Here is a 23,846-nt window from a genome sequence, read left to right on the forward strand (position 1 = left end):
AAATAAACATTTGCTCAATGAAGTTATAAAAGAAAGGATATTTGGGTTTTGGGGATTTATGTGCAGCCAAAACAAACATTTTGCACCATTTTGTAATTATTATGCCCCCCTTCAAAGAAGAGAGGTATATTGTTTTGCACATGTCGGTCCGTCGGTCGGCCGTCCACCAGATGGTTTCCAGATGATAACTCAAGAAGGCTTAGGCCTAGGATCATGAAATTTCATAGGTACATTGATCATGACTGGCAGATGACCCCTATTGATTTTCAGGTCACTAGGTCAAAGGTCAAGGTCACAGTGACTCGAAATAGTAAAATGGTTTCAGGATGAAAACTCAAGAAGGCTTACGCCTAGGATCATGAAACTTCATAGGTACATTGATCATAACTGGCAGATGACCCCTATTGATTTTCAGGTCACTAGGTCAAAGGTCAAGGTCACAGTGACTCCAAACAGTAAAATGGTTTCAGGATGATAACTCAAGAATGCTTACGCCTAGGATCATGAAACTTCATAGGTACATTGATAATGACTGGCAAATGACCCCTATTAATTTTCAGGTCACTAGGTCAAAGGTCAAGGTCACAGTGACTTGAAACAGTTAAATGGTTTTCTGATGTTGACTCAAGAATAATTAGGCCTAGGATCATGAAACTTCATAGGTACATTGATCATGACTGGCAGATGACCCCTATTGATTTTCAGGTCACTAGGTCAAAGGTCAAGGTCACAGAGACAAAAAACATATTCACACAATGGCTGCCACTACAACTGACAGCCCATATGGGGGGCATGCATGATTTACAAACAGCCCTTGTTGTTTATATAATTTGATGATAATCTATTATAAGTATCGCATGAGCTGTAATCAGCAATATTTTCTCCATACGGAAATGTTGCAGCAGGTTAAAGAAAATAACATTTGAAAGTTTGAGTTTTTAGCATAGGTGCGTTTACGCACCTATGCTTATGGTATATACCACATTTCGAAAATCCACATCGATCGGTTGCCCATTATGAAGCCTTACCTGATCAAAAATCAGACGAAATATCTATTTAATTTAGTATATGGTCATTCTTACAATTTTTTTTTGGAAACGTTTTTCTAACGTTTTCTTCCAAGAATATTGCTGACACCGTTTTTAGTTAATTTTTCTAAGACCGTTTTATGTCAAAAAATCTTCTTATAACCTAAAACAAATTTCGTTCGTAAAACAATTCTATCTGCACTATAAATCTCAATCTCCTACGCAGTGGCCTCCCTTATACTAGAAGTTACTGACCGGGCGAAGCAAGGGAAGTAACTGCTGTGAGGAGTTTCTATAAAAATCTGCATTCAGAAATCTGTATTCAGAACTCAATCTGTTGTGCACGTCTGCATCTAACGCTTACCACAAGTTTTACGACAAATTCTTGACGCAGACGAATAGGGTAGCGTCTATTTTCATTTGTGAAAAGAATAGTTCGATACAGATCTGTCCGTGCTTAAATTTTGAAAGGCTTGGGTAATTATTTTTCATAAGCGTTTCAAACACTGATGTAAATGGAAAGATTATCTATTTAAATAGTCGGTAATTGTTTGAAATTATTGATTTGAGAAATTCGCGGATGGCGATATCGAACTACATTATACCACGTGACGCCATTCTTCCCTGTATCTTGCACCTATGCTTTTAACGCCATCGGCGCTCTCGTTATTCTTGAGAGCTCTTTGGAACTCTGGATACCTGACCTTCCAAACATTGAACAGTTAAATGTTAAATGGTCTGAGATAATATTCCAAGTGGTATATTACAGTCTTGATTTACATGCTTGCATGTAGAGTAATGTGGCAGTTTAGAGAAGTTATTGCTGCTGTTTTTGTAGTTCCGGTGCATTTTTTCCTCCAGCTTTACATAAACTGATAATGAAGCAAACACATTCCATGCAAGTTCTATGTTTATAAATTTGCGCTCTGAGAAAATGGGGTGTAAAGCTTGTGCGGACTGCACAGGCTAATCTGGGATGCACATGCATCCTTTTCGCAGAGCAAGGATTACACAGCTTTATGCAAGTTCTATGTTCATATTACATTTTATTGAATCATTGTCTACTGCATTGTCTGATCACTTTAAGAAGACATTTGTCTCTTTTGAAATGAAAACGTTTATTCATGGTAATATGAAAAATTATGTAAATACAGATATGCTTGTCTAGCACAAAACCATATCCAAATGTTTTGCGTATTATTTTTATATTTTATTCAATGTTAACATAGCATAATAACAGATGGGAAAAATACCAGAAAGGCATATGTACATCAAAAGGGTGCTAGGTCATAAAGTGAACATATGCCATTTTATTAGCAATCAATTCCAACAAAATGTAATCAAAAAGTGGTTACGATAGCAATTATGCAACAATAAAATAAATGTTTATTTCCGTAACTTATAAATGTAAATTCATTTCATGTGATTATTTGTGTGTGGGTCCAACTACCACAAATTAAGATTCATTTGTTTTTTGGCTTCCATCTTCCTTCTCTTATCATGAATAACACTTATCATGTTATCAGGAGGTTACAGCAGCTGCTGATGCTGGTTAATGATTTAATTGTTGGAACTTTATTTATAATTTTATATCTGGATATGAATTTTGCCAGCTGAGTGGTACCTGCAGTACTTGGTGAAAGTTGTAGTCACATTACCTGCAGTACTTGGTGAAAGTTGTAGTCACATTACCTGCAGTACTAGGTGAAAGTTGTAGTCACATTACCTGCAGTACTTGGTGAAAGTTGTAGTCACATTACCTGCAGTACTTGGTGAAAGTTGTAGTCACATTCCCTGCAGTACTTGGTGAAAGTTGTACTCATGTTGCATGTATTTGGTGAAAGTTGTACTCGTATTTCATATACATGGTTAAAGTTGCGCTCATGTTTCATCAGCAATGTACCATTTTTGGCACTAGTGCACTGAAACGTCATAGAGACAATTTCTTAAATATTGAAGACAATAGAACGAAAAATTAAGCTGACAATGTTACTAAACATAATAATAGATCCTCAAACACTTCACTTCATCATGAAGTGAATGGCACTCTGGGAAAACATGGCTAAATGCATGTGTTTACAGTGTAGTCTGGGAAAACATGGCTAAATGCATGTGTTTACAGTGTAGTCTGGGAAAACATGGCTAAATGCATGTGTTTACAGTGTAGTCTGGGAAAACATGGCTAAATGCATGTGTTTACAGTGTAGTCTGGGAAAACATGGCTAAATGCATGTGTTTACAGTGTAGTATGGGAAAACATGGCTAAATGCATGTGTTTACAGTGTAGTCTGGGAAAACATGGCTAAATGCATGTGTTTACAGTGTAGTCTCAGATTAGGCTGTGCAGTCCATATAGGCAAATCAGGGTCAGCACTTTCCACTGTTTTGGGGGAATTGTTCATGTACAAGAAGTCAGTCTTCGAACAAAAATCCATTTTAGGCAAGAAATTTTGTCCCTGATTAGCATGTGATTTAACTTCACAGGCTAGTCTGGGACAATACTTTAAGCACATACATTAAGCCCAGTTTTTACAGAGCACGGTTTATGTGTTAATACGATATTACCGTAACTACACTGTTGGGATTCCGCGATTGTGGCCGTGGTTGGAACACAATTGCTGATTCTGATTATTCAAATGTTGTTATAGCCTGTTGATTCTCTATTACTTAGCAAATAATTACAACATTATAAATTAATAATCATGTTTGTTTGTCTTTGTATTGGAATTCTTTCAACTGTCATTACGATTACGTTATACAAATGGCAGTTTTGAAGAATTTGTAGAATTTCAAACCTCATGGGTGTAATTTGGGATTTTAAAGTGTAATTTTACATTTGAATAGACATTATCCATCATTTATTATAAGTCATTATGAATTCGTTTGTCAGTCTTTAGCAGGTAATATATTGAAGCTGTGAAAGTAAAATAGTGATTACAAATGTAATTTGATATGGCATAATAATGGCTTCATTTTTCCATTAAAAACTATTTATTATGTAGAATATAAATAATTTGCAATAACTTTTGTATTCAAGTCAGATCGGGAAATCAATTATATATGAGCCATGCTCTGCGAAAAGGGGATTAAATGCATGTGTGCAAAGTGTCGTCCCAGATTAGCCTGTGCAGTTCGCACAGGCCAATCAGGGAAGACACTTTCCGCTTTTATTGTATTTTTCGTTGAAAGATAGTCTCTTCTGAGACAAAAACCAATTAAGGCGGAAGTGTCGTCCCTGATTAGCCTGTGGGGTCTGCACAGGCTAATTTGGGACAACACTTTGCGAACATGCATTAAACCCCATTTTCACAGAGCACTGCTCATATATAAAATCACGCAAGGCTTAGTGGTCTCGTTACTGGACCGGGAGGCACAGGCTGATCTGGTATAACTCTGGCGGCATATTTTTAGTTCGCAATCTACAATTTTTTCACATTCAGTTACTTTGAAAAGCATATTAGGTCAGACCAAAGTCGTTTATTACATAATTCTGATGAAAAATGGAGGCTTTAACAAGTCAAAAAGCAAAATTCACTCCCATTCCCAGACATATTCTCAGTTACTTTAAAAGCATTATTATTTGTGGGACAATATTTTTTTTTTGATTTGATGGGTTGTCCAATGCGCAAAATTATTTAAAACACATCGGAAGACGGCCAGTGTGAATTTCCCTTTTTTGCCAAAATCAGAAATCTTCAAATTTATGCGTCCACATAAGTCTATTTTTCGGCGTAAGCTGAATAAGCCAGCTTTTCACCCTGACTTGACCTTTGTAAGTGTCCAATAATACTCAAATAAAATTTCCCGCGGCTAGGTACGAATGAATACACTTCATTTATTCCATTGGCTGATTTGAGTATAACACCAGAACATTGGAAACATATCCGCGTCTTTGTAACACTGTTTTACTGCATGAAACAATTTTATCTCTAATGAAAAGGCCCAATAGATAGAACAGTTTTACAATCAATTTTCGACATAAATACAGTTTGTGCGTTCACCTTTTATTTTCAGAGAATTACCAGCGCAAAAGCGTTTAACTAAAGGCTATGTTGTCATATTTAGTACTTACTTGCATTGCATTTCAACCCGCGAGGTTTCGGGTCAATACGCGGTCATTTTGTGAAAGTCAGAGTTTATATACAGTTCATCACCGGAGTTCGCAAAAGGGGTTGCGATCATTGTGTCTTACTGACAATAACGTAGTGACTGTAATGCATTGCATTCCAATCCGCAAGGTATCAAGGTCAGTTTGCGGTCAGTTGCAGAAATCTTTATATAAACGCCGTCTCGTAAACTTTGTGCACTTGAAGTCTGTTTTGATCAGAAAGATACTAAATAAAGATATTCGGCGATATTATTGTGGTATGTCAATCATCGATTTTTAATATGGTTTCAAAATTTGCATGATAAGGACCAATTTTGATAAAATTAATTAGAAATATTTATCCATTTAGACCAGTTTATTAAGCATGACCACAATAATTCGCTATACTATAATTATGCAATTAAATAAGATTCGAGTATTGCCGGCTGACCTATATGCACTCGTTTATTTTCATGTTTCTTGTGTTTTTCTATTCTGTAAATATAGATATCTGAGTAATAATATCACATACAGCAAAATAAGCCACGAAATCTGGCGCAACACCCCGTAATTGATTTGCTTATGATGTAGCTAACAACTGCGCAGAAAAAAGGCATCCGCTACTTTTTATCTCATAGAGATAACTTTTGATCGTTCATAAACATCGACCACAATCAACGCCGTATATCTTTTTTAAAGATATTTCTTGTTTTTAATGAAATTTCATTCTGAGAAATATAAATGATTTTACAGTATCAAAAAACAACAGAAGTGCCTGAGTGTGACAGAATATGAACTCTGGTATTTGTGTTTATGTCACTGGGAGATCACAGACATTTACCTCATTTTGATTGCTGCTAATGACCCCCACAGCAGCTTTCATCAATCTCACTTCAGTGTTTCTTTGGACATTTTTTGTTGCCAGCTGTAATGAGCCTCAAACTGTTGCTGTTAGAAGAAAAAATACTAAACACTGTAAAATAAATCGCGTTCTGGAAAAACAGGGCTTAAAGCATTTGCAATCTTAATATGCTTTCAGGGACGCCACTTTCCGCTTTTATGAAATTGTTCGTTTATAAAGGAAGTCTCTTCTAAATAAAAATCAAGGCAGAAAATGTTGTCCCTGATAAGCCTGTGCAGACTGCGTTGGCTAATCTAGGACGATACTTAACACACATGCTTTAAGCACTGTTTCCCAGATTGAGACTCCGGTAATTCAAAAAGTTTCATGTTTTACTGCTTAAAAAGTGGTGCATTATATTGTATTTGATCCTCATTAATGCTTGCATTTGTGAACATCTGTACATTCAAAGACATTTGAACTTATCTTTCAAGAGCTCTGGAGTTTAATATCTTACATAATTAAAACATGATTAATTACCTCTTAATGTGTTCACAAATTCATTTTGCACATAATTTCTGCGAACAGTTCTTATGACAGAAACCCGGGTGTTAAATTATTTGTTTTGCTCATAAGCAAAGAATTTTGATGTATATCTCACATATGGGAATTTTTATTTGTGGAACAGGAATATGAGTCCAGTTGTGCAATTAATTCCGACAACAAATGTTTGTGTTTTGCTTTTAATGCTTTTTGAGTGTGGCTGAATGCTTGTGGTAATATCCAATATATTTGAAGCATAATAAATAATAGCCAACACTGATGTTATCGAAATAAACAGTCTGATGAACGTTATGTTGGTTAATAAAATGGGCGTAAAGTTGGGTATATAAGATATTGGCTCTGGGACTTGAGGCTTTTAATGTAATTGTTATTAAACAGTACTAAGTTTATATCAGGGCTGTTTAATGTGCAAAACAGTTAACAGCAAATATACTTCAATAGTCATGATGAGCACAGTCATAATTGGATGTGTTAGCTTGCTAATAACATTTTTTCCAAGACAAAGCTATTTTAAATCTAGCTTTGAAACTTGACCTGTTGGTGTGGTTGTTGCTAGGAAACCGACCTGACCTCAATGATTAATAGTTCCTAGGATACCTACCCCTGACCTCTACTTATTTGTTTGTTGCTAGGATACTGATCTCTTACCAATATGTGTATTTCTACAATAGTGATCCTTAACCTGTTTGTGTGTTTGTTGCTAGGATACTGACCTTTGACCTCTATGTGTGTTTCTAGGGTACTGATCTAAGACCTGTATGTGTGTTTGTTTCTAGGATACTGACCTTTGACCTCTATGTGTATTTGTTGCTATGATACTGACCCCTGACCTCTACATGTTTGTTTGTTGCCATGATACTGACCCTTGACCTCTATGTGTGTTTGTTGCTAGGATACTGACCTCTATGTGTGTTTGTTGCTAGGATACGTACAGAGACAATGGGAGGAGCCTGGTGTCCCAAACCGATGATCAGCCAGAACTCGTATGAGTACCTGCAGATTGACCTCGGCAAACTCTCCGTGGTAACCATGGTGGAGATCCAGGGACGCTTCGGGAACGGTCAGGTATGTCGAGCTTGCAATTAAAAAAATTTCAGTGCCCAACTGTTTATTACAATTAGTTAAGTTTAATTTAGTTATCATTTGTGTTAACAAAAAACATGGTGGTCATGTTTATTCGCATTTAACAATACTAAATATTGTTTTATTCAAAGATACATTTTATTTGTCAGTAAGAAGTTCAATTACATTCCAGTAGTTTTGGATTTCATGCTGTTAGAGAAAAAGCTTGCCAGTCTTGTTTAACAAAATGCTCAGATAAATCTATGAACATGAATTAGAAAAAATGACAGAAAAGGATTGGGTGCAACAAGTATGAAAATAAGAGTTTGCTGAGATATAACTAGATACAAGCTATTAGTTATAAAAGACAGAACAAAACAGCAGTAGTCTTGGCAGAACAATATCTGATTTAGGGTTTTATGATAGTACAATGCCTTGTAACCATCTTGCATGCTATCAATGCAATAAAACACAAATGTGCAAGGATTTGAGAGCCATTTTCACAACAATCAAGAAACTATTGTTCCTTATTATTCCATGAGATAAATTTCTTTGGTTATTGCTGAATAACTGCTCACCAAATTAGTGTCAAACCGTTGGGAATAGTGTATGTCTGAAAAAGTATTTGTGAACATGCAAACATAGATTTATTGTAGCAATAACTTCTTTTAACTAGAATGTTAAACATTGAACACCTTTGTTACTGAAAAATTATAATAAGGCCTAAAAAAAAAAATCGTTTGTTTCCACTGACATGGCCAAAAAAATTAGGGTAGGTAGGTAGGCAAATAATTTTATTTTTAAAAATAATTTTTTTTTAGAAATTGTCGTACATGGTGCATTTTCTTCTCATGTTTTGTGTATAACTGTATGCACAATAAATTTGATGATGTCTGTAATGCTATATGACTATATTTAAATGCTTTTATGAAATAAAAACTTGCTGTTCATTAATATTGAATGTGTTGCTTTCCTTAATTCCGAGTTTAATGTTGACTTCTGGCAACGGCTTAAATATACCATTTTATGACCAATAAAAGGCATAACTATAACAAGTCACAGAGAGCTTGACCCTCAGTGTCTATAGGGATTCAGTGTTGTTATACTTTCTGGTCCTTTGGGTTCATGCAGTGTATTCTATATTATTTATTATTTATAATATATTAAATACCTCAAAAGCAGTGCTACGGGAACGCCAGTGGTGTTGCATTAAACATTATCACCATGGAAAGACCAAATCAAACCGGATGTGCTTTTATATTTCTTGGATGCAGTAAATGTTCCCAAAGGACCACATTTTCAGATTATATTATGTACTGGTGGCGTGGGGTCTATCTACCCATGAATTTCAGGAACAGAACAGAAAATTTATTACGACTTGTATTATATACATACAATTACACACACACAAATCAATAAACAAGCACAAAATCAAATCACACCAAGCACAGAAAAGCAGAAATTTAATGCTTCTTGTATCAAACTATACTTATAAATTTAAACAAGAAATGTGTTTGTTAGAAACACCATGTCCCCTACTGCGCCGCTTTGAAGCTAAATCTTTGACCTTGAAGGATGACCTTGACCTTTCACCACTCAAAATGTGCAGGTCCATGAGATACACATGCACGCCAAGTATGAAGTTGCTATCTTCAATCTTGCAAAAGTAATTGCAAATGTTAAAGTTGGGGCAAACAAACAAACAAACAAATGAACCAACATACAGGGCAAAAACAATATGTCCCCCACTATAGCACTATGACTGTGCTTGCCCTGAAAATGATAACATTTTTACTTATTAAATATAACTAGAATTTTGACATGGACAATTATGCTTGGACAGAGACAAATACACTATATATACAGTAGACAAAATGAAAAATGGCTGAACTGTTTGCAGTCAGAAGTCCTACCATAATGATCATCTTTACATTCAGCTGTGAAAGTTGAAGCAAAATTTATCAAGCAGAGGAGTTGAACACACACAATTTTGTAATAATAAATTCAAAAATGAAAAAAAAAGACAAAGGACCATAATCCTGCCAGAAATAATTCTAGGCAATATTCATTTCTTGGAGATCCAATGTAAAAGTTTAGTAGAGATGCACCCAGTCGTTAAAGAGGATTTTAAAACATGAAATCTTTAAACTTTGTATTCCATTGTGGAAAAAAATTGCTATCTTGAATTGCCAATTACAAAACCATCCAGCAAGCTATTAAAACAGTCAGTTGCAGACCATTTGAATGACTTAAAATTGTCAAAACTTTGGCAAAGACACAAACTGGTATTACTTTTTCCTTCAACAGTACAGTCAAGTTACCATTACCGGATCAGTAGCGTAATTAAGTTGTGCTGGTGAAAAACAATGAACGGTTTGAGACTTCTTTAACACCAGTTTGATTAAAAATTACCGTTGCTAACTGATTCAGCACATAGTCTTATTTTTACACGCAGACAAAATCTTAAACATCAATCAAAACTGAAATGGACTTTTGCATGCCGAAAGACTACTAAATGGCCTTTAAAATAATGGGTAAACTTCTTACTTTCCAACAGAGTTATAGCAAGTGGCCACAAAAAAATGTTCAACCTCGATTTGGAAACGAGACAGAAGTCAACAAAGTCGTATATACATGTCAGCAAAACATACCGAAATGTTTGACAAAGAGACGCTCCAATTACGACTCAATCAATGCGTTTAAATAATAGGCCTTGAAGATGCTTTGTGCAAAATATCATCTAACAATTTCAACTATTTATCGCAAAACGCAGTCTTGAACATCAAAGTGATCCGCTATGCGCAATGATCCGGTAATGGCGCTGGGCGCCGCCATCTTGTTTATGTTGAAAGTTTAATGTACGGCGCCGATAACGTTGAACGCTTATTGAGCGCGCCGAAAATATACGCGGTCCGATTTTTTTCGAATTTTGGGCTAAAAAAAGATTAGGACCGGCGGCAAAAAATTAGGTAGGGTCGGGCCACCGGAAACAAACAACTTTTTTTGTTACGCCTAAAGACATTTCTAAATAATCTCCTGGGTTTGTATTAAGCTCACAACTACAAGATTGTTTTCAGCTTTCATGGTTTGGCCTGAAAGACACTTCTTGTGTGTTTTCATATTACCATCCTTGTATTATGCACATTTCTTTATGCAGTCTGTTTAGGTTTTATGCTGTTTGCTGCTCATCAGTAACTATTAAGGGTTGGAAATGAAGCCTTTTAAACTTGAATCTAGTAAGAAAGGTATTCAATTAAATGGAACTTTCTAAAGGACTACAAACGTGTCAAAATACATATCTAAGTGGTAAAGGGTTAAAGCTGTCCTGCACTAAGACTGAGGGATAAGACGCAAAATACTGGGAATGTGCAAGCTTTTCTTATTACTCCAAATAAATTGGAAAGTTAAGATAAAACAATAACATTAAATATTATTATTCATATCTAGTTTCTGTGAAAACAATTTTAAACATAATACATTTTCAGCATGTGTAACTTTTAAATCCATGTTTTCTGTGAAAAAAAAAGATCATTTTATTTCAAGTGCTGGGATAAATTACAGAAATAAACAAAAATACCCATAATTCACACCATTCTTATCATGCGGCATATTTTCCACTGATCATTAGAGGCTCTACTTACAAATAGTCCAGATAAGCCCAGTAATTTATGACTTCCATGAGGGCTCCAGATTCCATAAAATAATAAGTGCCCCCTTTGAGGTTAAAAGCTCATTGTCAACTGGTTATCTTGTTTATGAGGGGAGCAGCTCGTGGTTATAGATTCCAGAAAATAAGTTGTTAACAACATTATTATTTTACTTACTCTGGCATCTTGAAATGTTAAAGTAAAAGTTAGATTTACCAAAAAATATTAGAAAAATAACATAATTACATGAAATATTTTAAACTATCAGGGACCTTTATTGTTATAATGTTTATAATAATGTTAATACACAATTATTATTCTATTCTCAATCTCTTGGAAAAAGGCAAGGCAGAGCTATTTTGTTTTGCATATTTTGGAACGATGGCAAGACCAAATCTTGTAGGAGTGATTTCTAAAGAGTTTGTAGCCTTGGACCTTGGTTACTAGAAAATTAGGCAGAGGTCATTGTGTCCATAGAGGATGGAGGTCAAAGTCAAGCTCAAAATGATTAAATAAAGAAACAGTAACATACCCTTAGGGAGGAGATTGCAAAACATTGACATTATACTCATGTTTTCTGGTTGAAATGTAAATTGTATTTGAGATCGAATATGGCAAAAAAAAATATGTAAAAACTTAATGGTTTTCATAATAAAAGGTCATTGTTCTTGCAGGGTCAGGAGTACACAGAGCAGTTCCTGTTGGAGTATCAAAGGGAGGACATGGGCGAGTGGATGAGATTCAGGAACAAGCAGGGGACAGAGGTAATGTCTTCAATAGCATGAAACAAGCAGGGGCAGGAAGTTATGTCTACAAAAGCATATAACAAGCATGGGAAGGAGGTCATGTCTACAATAGCATGAAACAAGCAGGGGCAGGAAGTTAATGTCTACAATAGCATGTAACAAGCAGGTGACTAAGGTCATGTCTACAATAGCATGCAACAAGCAGGGAAAGGATGTGATGTCAACAATAGCATGAAATATCAGGGCCAGGGGGTAGTGTCTACAATAGCATGTAACAAGCAGGGCAAGGAGGTAATGTCTACAATAGCATGTAACAAGCAGGGGCAGGGAGTAATGTCCACAATAGCATGTAACAAGCAGGGGAAGAAGTTTATGTCTACAATATCATGTAACAAGCATGGACCAGAGGTAGTGTCTACAATAGCATGTAACAAGCAGGAATGGAGGCACTGTCTACAAAAGCATGATACAAGCAGAAGCAGGAAGTAATGTCTACAATAGCAATTACACGCATGGGCAGGAGGTGATGTCTACAATAGCATATAACAAGCAGGGACAGAGATACTGTCTACAAAAGCATGTAACACGCAGAAGCAGGAGGTAATGTCTACAATAGCATGTAACAATCAGGAACAGGAGGAAATATCTTTTATAGCATGTAACAAGCAAGGGATGGAGTTAATGTCTACAAAAGCATGTAAGAAGCAGGGGCAAGAGTAATGTCTATAATAGCATGTAACAAGCAGAGGCAGGGAGGTATGTCTGCAATAGCATGTAACAAGCAGGGAATGGAGGTAATGCCTACAGTGGCATGTAACAAGCAGGACCAGGAGGTAGTGTCTACAATAGTATGTAACAAGCAGGGGACGAACGTTATGTCTACAATTGCATGTTACAAGCAGGGGTTTGAAGTTATGTCTTCAATAGCATGTAACAAGCAGGGGCAGGAGGTGATGTCTACAATAGCACGTAACAAGCAGGGGCAGGAAGTTATGTCTACAATAGCATTTAACAAGAAGGGGCATGTGGTAATCTCCACAATAGCATGTAACAAGCAGGGGCAGGAGGTAGTGTCTAAAATAACATGTAACAAGCAGGGTAGGATGCTACTAGAAACGCCTTCCCTTCAGTTTGTAGGCAGAGAAGGATTATCAAGTTTAAAGACTATTGCTCTGATCAAAACTGAGATAAGAACATCCAAAGAATATAAACAAAACATTGCAAGATACATTCATGGTGCTAATGTATTTCATTATTTTTCTGTCTGCATGGGATTGGGAGAAATCATTTGATTAATTGTTTAGGTACAGTTTGCAGAGAAAAAACAATAGAACCCCCTCCCCTGTATATGTCTGTCTTGACAAACCAATGCAGATTAATTCTTGTCTTTATGTGTTTACTTGCACAGTCTGTTTCAAGTCTAATATGTAACATGGAAAAAACAAGTTGTGTTTTGTGCTTTTCACCTATTATCCGTTTTTACAGAAGCAGGAATTGTGTTGCAGCTTTGATCAAGATGGTTTTGATATTGCTGCAACCAAGATGTAAAATCTTGTGTTTGTACAACGTCTTTATTGTATACATTATCATTACAATAATTGACATGTTTTGTTTGTTATATAATGTTTTCCATTGTTTTACCACTGAATGTGTTCAGATTGTTATAAATGCAGAGTTAAAAATTACCAATAGTACCTACCATGTGTGTTTAAAAAAACAATTATATATGAATCTAAATACCTCAAATATTTCAAATACCTCAAATAATTATATGACCGCTTATTCTATATTTATCTTGTATGTTAAATCATAAATGTAAGATGGATAAACAAAGAATACAAAATGACGACATTAAAATAAACAAAATGATGTCATGGTACTGAACATGTTTGCTGTATTCAACAATGTTGAAATACACCCGTATTTAAAAGAGGGTCTGGTATTTGATGTTAATGCAGGTGTGATTATGGGATAAATGATAAATAATTATTATGTACATGTAGGTTGTTACTTTTTTCCATTAATTATCTATTAAACCGGGAAATGACCATGCTTTCATCCTCTCCGAATTTCACTTATAAAAAATTGTCTGATCTCTGGTGCAGTTCCCATTACTGTTATTTTGAATGCTAATCCACAAAGAACCAAATAAAGACTTATTGACAAAATAACAACAGTGGCTTCTCGCCTATTTGCCCTGATAAAGTTTTAGTTGGAATGCAAATAAACAAACAGGGCTTTTAGAGAGTATTTTGATTGATGTATGGAATGCATTAACTCTTTCAGTGCTGGAACCGAATTTTGAAGGTCTTTGCAAACAGTTTGGATCCAGATGAGATGCCACAAAACGTGGCGTCTCATCTGGATCCAAACTGTTTGCTATTCTGATAGTATTCTTTGAAAAAAAATCAAAGAAAATAATAATTTTAGAAATTCAGCAGAAGACATTTAAGCAGACGACATATTTCCCAGCATGCAAAGGGTTAATATTATTATAGTCACAAAATCTGTGAAGGCATGTTTATAAAGCAAATTATTAACTTTAGAGATAAAAGGTTTGTACTGCTAAGAAAAAAGCACTAAGGCGAAGTGTTCAAAAGCTGACCTATGTTTGTATATAATTGTTAATATATTGTTATTAAAGATAGGGTACAAAAAGAAGATACTTTCATTATACAAGAAACTCCACAAAAACGTTCCTGATTAGCCTGTGCTGACTGCAAGGCTAATCTGAGACAACACTTTACACACATGCATTAAGCTACATTTTCCCAGAGCACAGCTCAATTTAATTTTCTAGGCTACACCAGCATCAACATTGAGAGGTAGAGGGTGATTGGCCTGTGGAATGGAATTCTTAGAGACCAGACTCAGTCATAATTAGGCATGCTTTATCATCCAGGGCGAAATAAAACTGAGAATAAAAATACTGTTAAGTCATTTCTGGGAAATATATTTCTGGGAAATATCTGTGACTGAAAAACTGTCCAGAGTTAATGACTTAATGGTTCTTGTATCCCACAATTGTCAATTTGTTCTGTAAAAGCGCTGTTATCTGTTTCTTGGTGAACAGATTTCATACAAAATAATAATTGAGCCTTGTGTAATGGGTAAACAGACTTTAATATGTGCGTTAAGTGTTTAGCCTGTTCAGTCTACCCAGGATGATCAGGTACAACACTTTCCACTTTTAACTCTTTCAGTGCTGGAACCAAATTTTGAAGGCATTTGCAAATCAGTTTGGATCCAGATGAGACGCCACAAAATGTGGCGTCTCATCAGGATCCAATCTGTTTGCTATTCTTATAGTATTCTTTGGAAAAAAATCGAAGAAAGTGCTAATTTTAGAAATTCAGCAGACGACATTTTAGCAGGCGACAAATTACCCAGCATGCAAAGGGTTAAGGAACTTTTTTCTTATCGAAAATCCAGTTTAGGCAGAAAGTGTTGTCTATGATTAACAGACTGCACAGGCTAATCTGGGACAACAATTCACCATATGCATTAAACCTGTTTTCTCAGAGACAGATCAATTGTTATTATTAAATCTTTGCTGAAAGCTGATAGCTCAGAAAACAAAGGGTGGGTTGGATGGAGATGTCTTAGATGTGAGCTGAAAGAATGGGATAGAAGTGGAATTAAAAGTCAATATCTTATCACATGGGAAACCAACAGAGGTATCAGAAATAAATCAAGAGGAATTTGCGAAAAGGTGTGTCTGATTGCTAAGATAAGCTGATTTGGTTTCATATGTTGATAGGCATCCACGAAAGGTGTATAACCTAAAGTGTGATAGGGTGTGAAAGGCCAGGGCCAGATAAATGCCATAATTATACCACAAAACTTCACTTTTTTTTTATTTTTTTAGTATGTTGTCTATGTTTATAGAGGAGGGACCGTTAGTAATTGATGATAAAAAATGTCCTGGTAATTCATCATGTTTTATTTGAAAACTGTCTGAGGATAAAGAAATTGCCTTTCACAATTTAAATGCCATTAATCGCTGTTAATTTTATATGATAGGTGCTGAGAATTCACCTGAGAAAATACTGGGGCTTATCAGTAAAGACATGACAAATTCCTCAGGAAAAGGCCCCTGTATTAGAGTTATCTGATGTTATACAACACAGATTTGAGATTTATTTTAGATAATGCCACTTATTTTCACAGACTTTGTATAATAATCTTCTCTTATTTAATATGAACTTGTGTGGTAACAGTGGCTTTTGAAAATGCTTCAAAATGATAAATTGTTTTGAAAAAAATAAGTCTTAAAATTTAGTGTTCCATTCATTTGATTTATTGGCACTTTTGAAAAATGACATTAGTCTTTTCCTTTTTTAAGTTATTTGAAACATGCTGATTATAACCAATATTAATGGTGATACTGTATGAATGCGATAAGGTTGTTCTGTAGGTTTGGATATTAATTATGGTACACTTTCAAGAAGCAGGGATGTATTGCATTGCAACTGTCTGGCTGTCAGTTGGTGGTCCATTTTGTTTCCGCAGAATATCTAGAGGAAGCTTATGACTGGTGTATAAATATCAATGCTATTTTATTTTTAATGTATTATTTTTAATATAAACTAGCAATGCATTACATAATCTGTGTTTGTTTCAGTTGTTCAAGGGCAATGAGAACACGTACCTGACAGAGATGAGGGAGGTAACTCCGCCAATCATAGGCCGCCGTGTCAGGTTCATCCCGTATAGCAAGACTCTCCGCACCGTGTGCATGCGGGTTGAGATATATGGCTGCAAGTGGGAAGGTACGTATGGTGTGCATGCAGGTCGAGATATATGGCTGCAAGTGGAAAGGTACAATGTAATTGTGTCACGCTTTTAGAAAACTGGGTTTAATGCACGAGCGTAAAGTATAGATTTAGATTTAGCCTACGCACTCTGCAGGGGCTTATCTGGGACAACACTTTACACTGTATGGAATTATAATTTTCATTATAAGGCAGTCTTTTCTCAATGGCATTGCAGTCTTGGCTGAACGATTGTTCCCTGATTAGCCTGTTCAGAATGCACATGCTTAATTTGGACAATACTTTACCACATGTATAAAGCCCAGTTTTCCCAAGGCAGAACTTGTTTTTCTTAATATCCTAAAAAAGTTATACGAAGTATTTATAGGTTTTGAAAAAAACAAAAATGCCATGGTTTATACAAGCCCATATACTGGTAAGAAATGTCTTTGTAGGACATTCTGGTTTTTTTGCTGCAGTCCATTTTGTATATATATTTTGCCAAATAAATGGGGACATATGTATCTGATATGATGATATGAAAATTTGACAGTATTAAGATGAGTGTATTTATTGTCCCCTACCGGTTTCACCAGAGGGGACTTATGGTTTGCGCTCTGTCTGTCTGTCTGTCTTTTCTGGATCCTGCGATAACATAAAAAATTCTTAATATTTTTTCATGAAACTTGAAATATGGATAGATGGCAATATGGACATTATGCATGTCATTTCATTTTGTTCCTGCATCAAGAATTCTGGTTGCTATGACAACAAATAAAAAAAAATCTGACAATGGTGGAATTTCTGACAATGGTGGAGCCAGTAGGGGACTATATTGCTTGGCAATAGTCTTGTTTTTCTCATGTAATATTTATATTTTATTCCAACAAACGTGGTCTTTCTGGAAAAAAGCCTGCAGATAAATTTCATTGATTTCAGTTTCTTTCCAGTTCTTTCAGTGCATTTTGATACAAAATTCTTCTTGTACATTAATTCTGTCACCATATAACCTTTGCATTTTTTAGCTCAACTGTCATGATGTGACATGGTGAGCTTATGTGACCGTGTGATGTCCGGCGTCCGTATGTGCGTGTGTGCGTGCGTGGGTCACCTGGGGTCAAAACTAGGTCACAACAATAGGTCAAATAATAGAAAAACCTTGTGTAGACAATAGAGGTCGCAGTTTTCATCCAATCTTTATGAAATTTGGTCAGAATGTTTATCTTGATGAAATCTGGGTTGGGATTGTATTTGGATCATCTGGGGTCAAGAACTAGGTCACTAGGTCAAAAACTAGGTCAAATAATAGAAAAACCTTGTGTAGACAGTAGAGGTCACAGTTTTCATCCAATCTTTATGAAATTTGGTCAAAATGTTTATCTTGATGAAATCTGGGTTGGGATTGTATTTGGGTCATCTGGGGTAAACAACTAGGTCACTAGGTCAAAAACTATGTCAAATAATAGAAAAACCTTGTGTAGACAGTAGAGGTCAAAGTTTTCATCCAATCTTTATGAAATTTGGTCAGAATGTTTATCTTGATAAAGTCTAGGTTGGGATTGTATTTGGGTCATCTGGGGTCAAAAACTAGGTCACTAGCTCAAACACAAGGTCAAATAAAAGAAAAACCTTGTGTAGACAATAGAGGTCGCAGTTTTCATTCAATCTTTATGAAATTTGGTCAGAATGTTTATCTTGATGAAATCTGGGTTGGGATTGTCTTTGGGTCATCTGGGGTCAAAAACTAGGTCACTAGGTCAAATAATAGAAAGACCTTGTGTAGACAATAGAGGTCACAGTTTTCATCCAATCTTTATAAACTTTTTATCAGAATGTTTATCTTGATGAAATCTGGGTTGGGATTGTATTTCGGTCACCTTGGGTCAAAAACTTGGTCACTAGGTCAAATAATAGAAAAACCTTGTGTAGACAATAAAGGTCACAGTTTTCATGTTATCTTTATGAAATTTGGTCAGAATGTTTATCTTGATGAAATCTGGGTTGGGATTGTATTTGGTTAGTCAGGTGGGCGATTCAGGGCCATCATGGCCCTCTTGTTTTCAAATTATACTCCAAAAGCTGCTTCTTAAAAGCTTTGTACAAAAATCCTAAAGAAGTCTGCAGACATGGGGCAATATTTTTTGTTTCAATTGCAGTGTATCTGTACTCAAGGACCTTTGATTTAATATGATAATTTACTAATGCCAAATCTTATCCATAATTTCAATGCACAGACAATGTTCTTGGCTTTAATATCTAAAACTGCAACAAAATTAGCAATATAATTATAATGTTTCACTAATTCTCAATGTTAAAAATAATGGAATTATAATTTGTGAACAGCTGTATTAGGTTTTCTTCTTAATACTGTGATTTCTTGTAATTCTGCTTTATTATTATGAACTTGGTCCAGACGCCAAATAAATTTAATGTCAAATTGCGCAATTAGCCATAGTAAATCTCGCAGTTAAAGGATTAAGATGCTCAAATTCAAGACTAAATAATTCTTTCTTACTGAACAAATTGTTTACAAGTTACCGAATTGTTTACAAGATCTGTTTATATAACTTTGAAGAAAACTTGCCTGGTATCATGTTTTTCTGCAAGGAAGCGATGTTTTGCATCTGGTTTTATAACAACTACCTTATTAGTTTCAAACCTTAAAATACATTTGTTAACACAGATTTATGTATGAAAGAAAGCATTTGTTTACACAAAGAGATGTTTCAAGGATTTGTGTTTTTGTATCATGGGCAGCTCTCACATTGTGGGTACTTTGTATGTGTTTGTTGGTGGGTGAGGGGTTTCAATTGCCGGAATTTTGTTGGTGGGTATAGCGCAGGTATTTGGTTGGTGGTTGGGACTGCATAACAGGTATTTGGTTGGTGGGTGGGGGTGCATTACAGGTATTTTGTTTGTTGGTGGGTGGGGGTGCATTACAGGTATTTTGTTGGTGGGTGGGTGGTGGTGCATTACATGCATTTGGTTGGTGTGTGGGTGGGGGTGCATTACAAGTATTTTGTTGGCGGGTTGGGGGTGCATCACAGGTATTTTGTTGGAGGGTGGGGTTTGCATAACAGGTATTTTGTTGTTGGGTGGGGGATGCTATACAGGTATTTTGTTGATGGGTGGGGGTGCATTACATGTATTTTGTAGGTGAATGGGGGACTAAATTACAGGTATTTTGTTGGTGGGTGGGGGATGGTGCATTACAGGTATTTTTTGGGTGAGTGGGGGATGCATTACAGGTATATTTTTGGTGGGTGGGGTTTCATTACAGGTATTTTGTTGGTGGATGGGGTTTGCATTACAGGTATTTTGTTGTTGGGTGGGGGATGCATTACAGTTATTTTGTTGGTGGATGGTGGGTGCATTTGGGTATTGGAGGTCCTTAACGTTGTTGTTTTCAAATCATGCTCCTTTTATCAAATTTTTTCTTCCTCTCATAGTATCTTGTTTGTATGAACATTTTTTCTATTTCAGATGGTGTGGTGTCATACAGCGTGCGTCAGGGAGACCGGCGTGGCTCTGAGCTGGACTTTGTGGACTTCACGTATGACGGCATGATCCAGGAGAACTTCCTGTTGGAAGGGCTGGGTCAGCTGACAGACGGGGAGATAGGGGACAACAACTTCAGGCTGGACAACGAGGAACTGCGCATCAAGGGGTATGATAGTGTTGCTTTACAAAGGCTTTTTCAAAACCTAAAACCAAAACCCTTCACTTGATTGCATCATGCAAGAGCCTTAGTATTATTGAAATTCTATTGAGTATGTGTCCTGGATAGAACCTGCACTTTACGCTATTGTTGAGATCTAAAGAATGCTCCCACAGTGGGATAGAACCCATGACCTCCCGGTCACTAGCACTAGGGGGACACTGTATCCACTACACCACGGCAACCTTACATTGGCTTGAAACAATAGTCCTATATGTCAGTGCTGCTTAGGTTCTTTTGTTGTAGAAACTCTCTTAGTGCTAAAAGCCAACTTGAGTATTTCATATTTGAAAATATTTATTCTTAAATAATGTTACATTAAATCTGATATGAACTTGCGGATCACAAGAATTATGTTATATATGACAAAAGATATGTATGTTATTTTCAATTGTTTATAGAAATATTTTAAGTGAAGCAGTGTGTATAATGCTTACAACTTTCATGTCATCTTTCAACTACCAAATTAAAAATAATAAAGAATGCAGATTCAAAAATGCAGATTCATGCATGTGTTGTAGTTCTGGCAGCTGCATTTTATCATTTTCAAAAGCGTCTTTTGTGTAGTAAAGAGCTGAGAGAATTCATAGCACAGGAATAAAAGAATTCCTTCAAAGATGCACATTTAATATAATCTCTGTGATACTTTTCTTTTCATACATAATTCCAACATCTTGTTAAAAGTCGTCTGAATGTTAGAAGCGCGACGTCAACAAATTTACAAAGGAAATTTCCTTCTCAACACATTCTTAGAAAATGGAAAACATATTGCACTGCAGTTCTGCACTGAAATACCTGTTAAGAGATTCATATCTGTATAAATTCAATGCGCTAGAGTGATGTTAGCAGATAAGTTACTTTATTAATAGCCATTGAAACTGGTAATTGGATGGATTTACCAAAAATATTACTCGGCAAGGTTCTCTAATAATATATTAAAATTTGTTTTTAACTTGGATTATTAAACCTTAGCAATTAAAAAATAAATGTGGCCCTTTAATATAGCACAAACTATTGCATTAATCAATGCGTTGTTGTTTATTGCTTTCAGTATACAGTAAAAACAGGTTCCATGTATTGTGTCATGTTATCACTGAAACTTTCATTTTATAAATGGGCTGCTCTCAGTGAAAAGGGGGTTAAATGCATGTACACAAAATGTTGTCCTAGATTAGCCTGTGCAGTCTGCACAGGCTGATCAGGGATGACACTCGCTTAAACTGGATTTTTGGTGAGGAAAGACTTCCTTTATAGAAAAAACAAACCATAACAGCGAAAAGTGTTTTCCCTGATAAGCATATGGGGACTACACAGACTAATCTGGGACAATACTTTACGCACATGCATTAAATCCCCTTTTCACAGAGAAAGGCTCAAATGCATCAAACAGTTGTTGAAGTGAGATTGATGTTTTAAAGAAAAGGAAACAACCTTAACTTGTTATGTTTAATAAATTATAGAGTAGTTATTGACCTTGTGCCAATAGTATCAGCGTAACATATTTTCCATGTTTTTTTGTTTTTTTAATTCACAACACAAAATACCAGCAGTATGTTTACACATTATGATTACAAACAATGAAATCAGTGTAATACTATTAACATAGTTATTGTTGCAAACATTTTAATATCCTTTCCACTCAGAAACACAGTGAAAATGACTACATGCAACCAGCATTAAACCAGAACATCCTGCACACAATTTGGCTGTTCAGGTTTTACACTGCATGTTTGCTGCTTATCATTAACTTTCGGTTCGAAAAAAACCCTTAAAAAACTTGAATCTATTAAGATAGGTCTTTAATTAATTAGATTTTCTAAGGGACTACAAGCATGTCAATTGTGTATCTGAGTGGTAAATGTTTATTGTTGAAAACATTTTGTTACATGAAAAAATCCCGTATACTTGCAGATACGAGTGGGTGGGCTGGCGTAATGACACACAGGACTTCCAGGGCCCTCTGATCATCACGTTCAAATTTGACCAAGTCCGCAACTTCAGCAAAGTCTTCATCAACTGCAACAACCTTTTCTCCAAGGACGTTCGTGTTTTCAAGGTGGCGCTGGTTTACTTCAGCGTTGGTGGGAATCTCTACCAGAACTCGCCGGTCAAGTACGACTTTATTCGGGACGATGTGGTGGAGTATTCCAGACCGGTGATGATCAAACTCAACAACAACGTGGGTCAGTACGTCCGTCTGCAAGTGTACTTCGATGCCAAGTGGATCATGATCAGTGAGGTGCAGTTCATATCAGGTAAGCAACCAGGAATATTGAAATATCTTTATAGGCGGAGTTCATATCAGGTACGCAACCGGGAATATTGAAAAACTTGAGCCTTGCACTGGGGAAATAGGGTTAAATGCATGTGTGTAACGTGTTGTCAGAGATTAGCTTGTGTTGTCTGCACAGGCTAATCAGGGACAACTCTTTTCGCTTTTATGGATTTTTTACTTTAAAGAAGTATATTCTAAAAGAAATACAGTCAAGACAGAAAGTGTCGTCCAAGATTAGCCTGTAGCTAATCCAGGACCACACTTTTTATGCACATGCATTTTCAATTGGTTCCAGTGCTCACCACTATTCAGGATTTTTATTCAATTAAGAGTTCTTGATTGCTGAAGCTGTTTTCATCAGTTATGTTATACTTACCAAAAATTAAATTAAATTGAACTTTGGTAATGTCATGTGCATGTTTCAGGAATTTTGAAGTGGAATTTCAATGTATGTCCATTAATACAAGCAATTTATTCCAATGTTGTTTTTTTACTGTGAATATTTAAAAAACACAGTCGTGCTCACCTAATAATTTTTATTAAACTTGTCTTAACTTGAAATGCTCAAACCTGAAATGCAGCTGTATAGTAAAACAAAAAAATATCATTGATTTTACATAAATGATACATGTTTGTATTATTAATAATTTATAAAACAGAAATTTAAAATCTATTGATTATTGTTTCATTAGATATTCCAACTGAAAAATCATCAACAATAAATAATCAATACTTAATTACCACTGTAAATGTAATATAAGGTGACCTTTGCATAATTGATATGGTGTCCACCTAGCAACCAGTAGATAATGGATTAAATCCCAACTGAGGAAGCGTTCTTGAGATCTGCTAGAAAGACACTTAAGTACTGGTTCTATGCAGGAAACATGTTTAAGAGTGTTCCAATAAGTCTTAGGATTAGTTGCAATTGAGCTCAAATAAATATGTTTATATCAATAATGTACATGTGCCTCTTGCTTCGCTTGGTGGAAAGGGGGTTTAATGCATGTGCATTAAATGTCATCCCAGATTAGCCTGTGCAGTCCAAAGATGCTTATCGGGATTATCAACAATTTCTGCCTAAACTGGATTTTTGCTAAAAGGAGACTTCTTTGAAACAATAA

At 35.7% G+C, this 23,846-nt stretch overlaps 1 protein-coding gene and 1 long non-coding RNA gene across 2 annotated transcripts in view; one reads left to right on the top strand and one right to left on the bottom strand.

Moving 5' to 3' along the window:
* LOC127851611 (discoidin domain-containing receptor 2-like) overlaps positions 1-23,846 on the top strand; it is a 232,970-nt gene that overhangs the window by 178,290 nt on the left and 30,834 nt on the right. The window contains exons 4-8 of the mRNA XM_052385440.1: positions 7,444-7,585; positions 11,904-11,993; positions 16,600-16,747; positions 20,213-20,396; positions 22,359-22,702. Of these exons, the coding sequence (XP_052241400.1) occupies positions 7,444-7,585; positions 11,904-11,993; positions 16,600-16,747; positions 20,213-20,396; positions 22,359-22,702 (908 nt within the window). The remainder of the gene's footprint in view (positions 1-7,443; positions 7,586-11,903; positions 11,994-16,599; positions 16,748-20,212; positions 20,397-22,358; positions 22,703-23,846) is intronic.
* On the bottom strand, positions 2,330-7,764 carry LOC127851614 (uncharacterized). Its single transcript, XR_008035847.1, has 3 exons — positions 7,453-7,764; positions 5,957-6,063; positions 2,330-2,950 (listed from the first exon to the last, which is right to left on the bottom strand). It is a non-coding gene; the product is annotated as an uncharacterized LOC127851614 (long non-coding RNA).

The sequence above is a fragment of the Dreissena polymorpha genome, chromosome 11 (assembly GCF_020536995.1).
Source record: "Dreissena polymorpha isolate Duluth1 chromosome 11, UMN_Dpol_1.0, whole genome shotgun sequence".
Lineage (NCBI taxonomy): Eukaryota > Metazoa > Mollusca > Bivalvia > Myida > Dreissenidae > Dreissena > Dreissena polymorpha.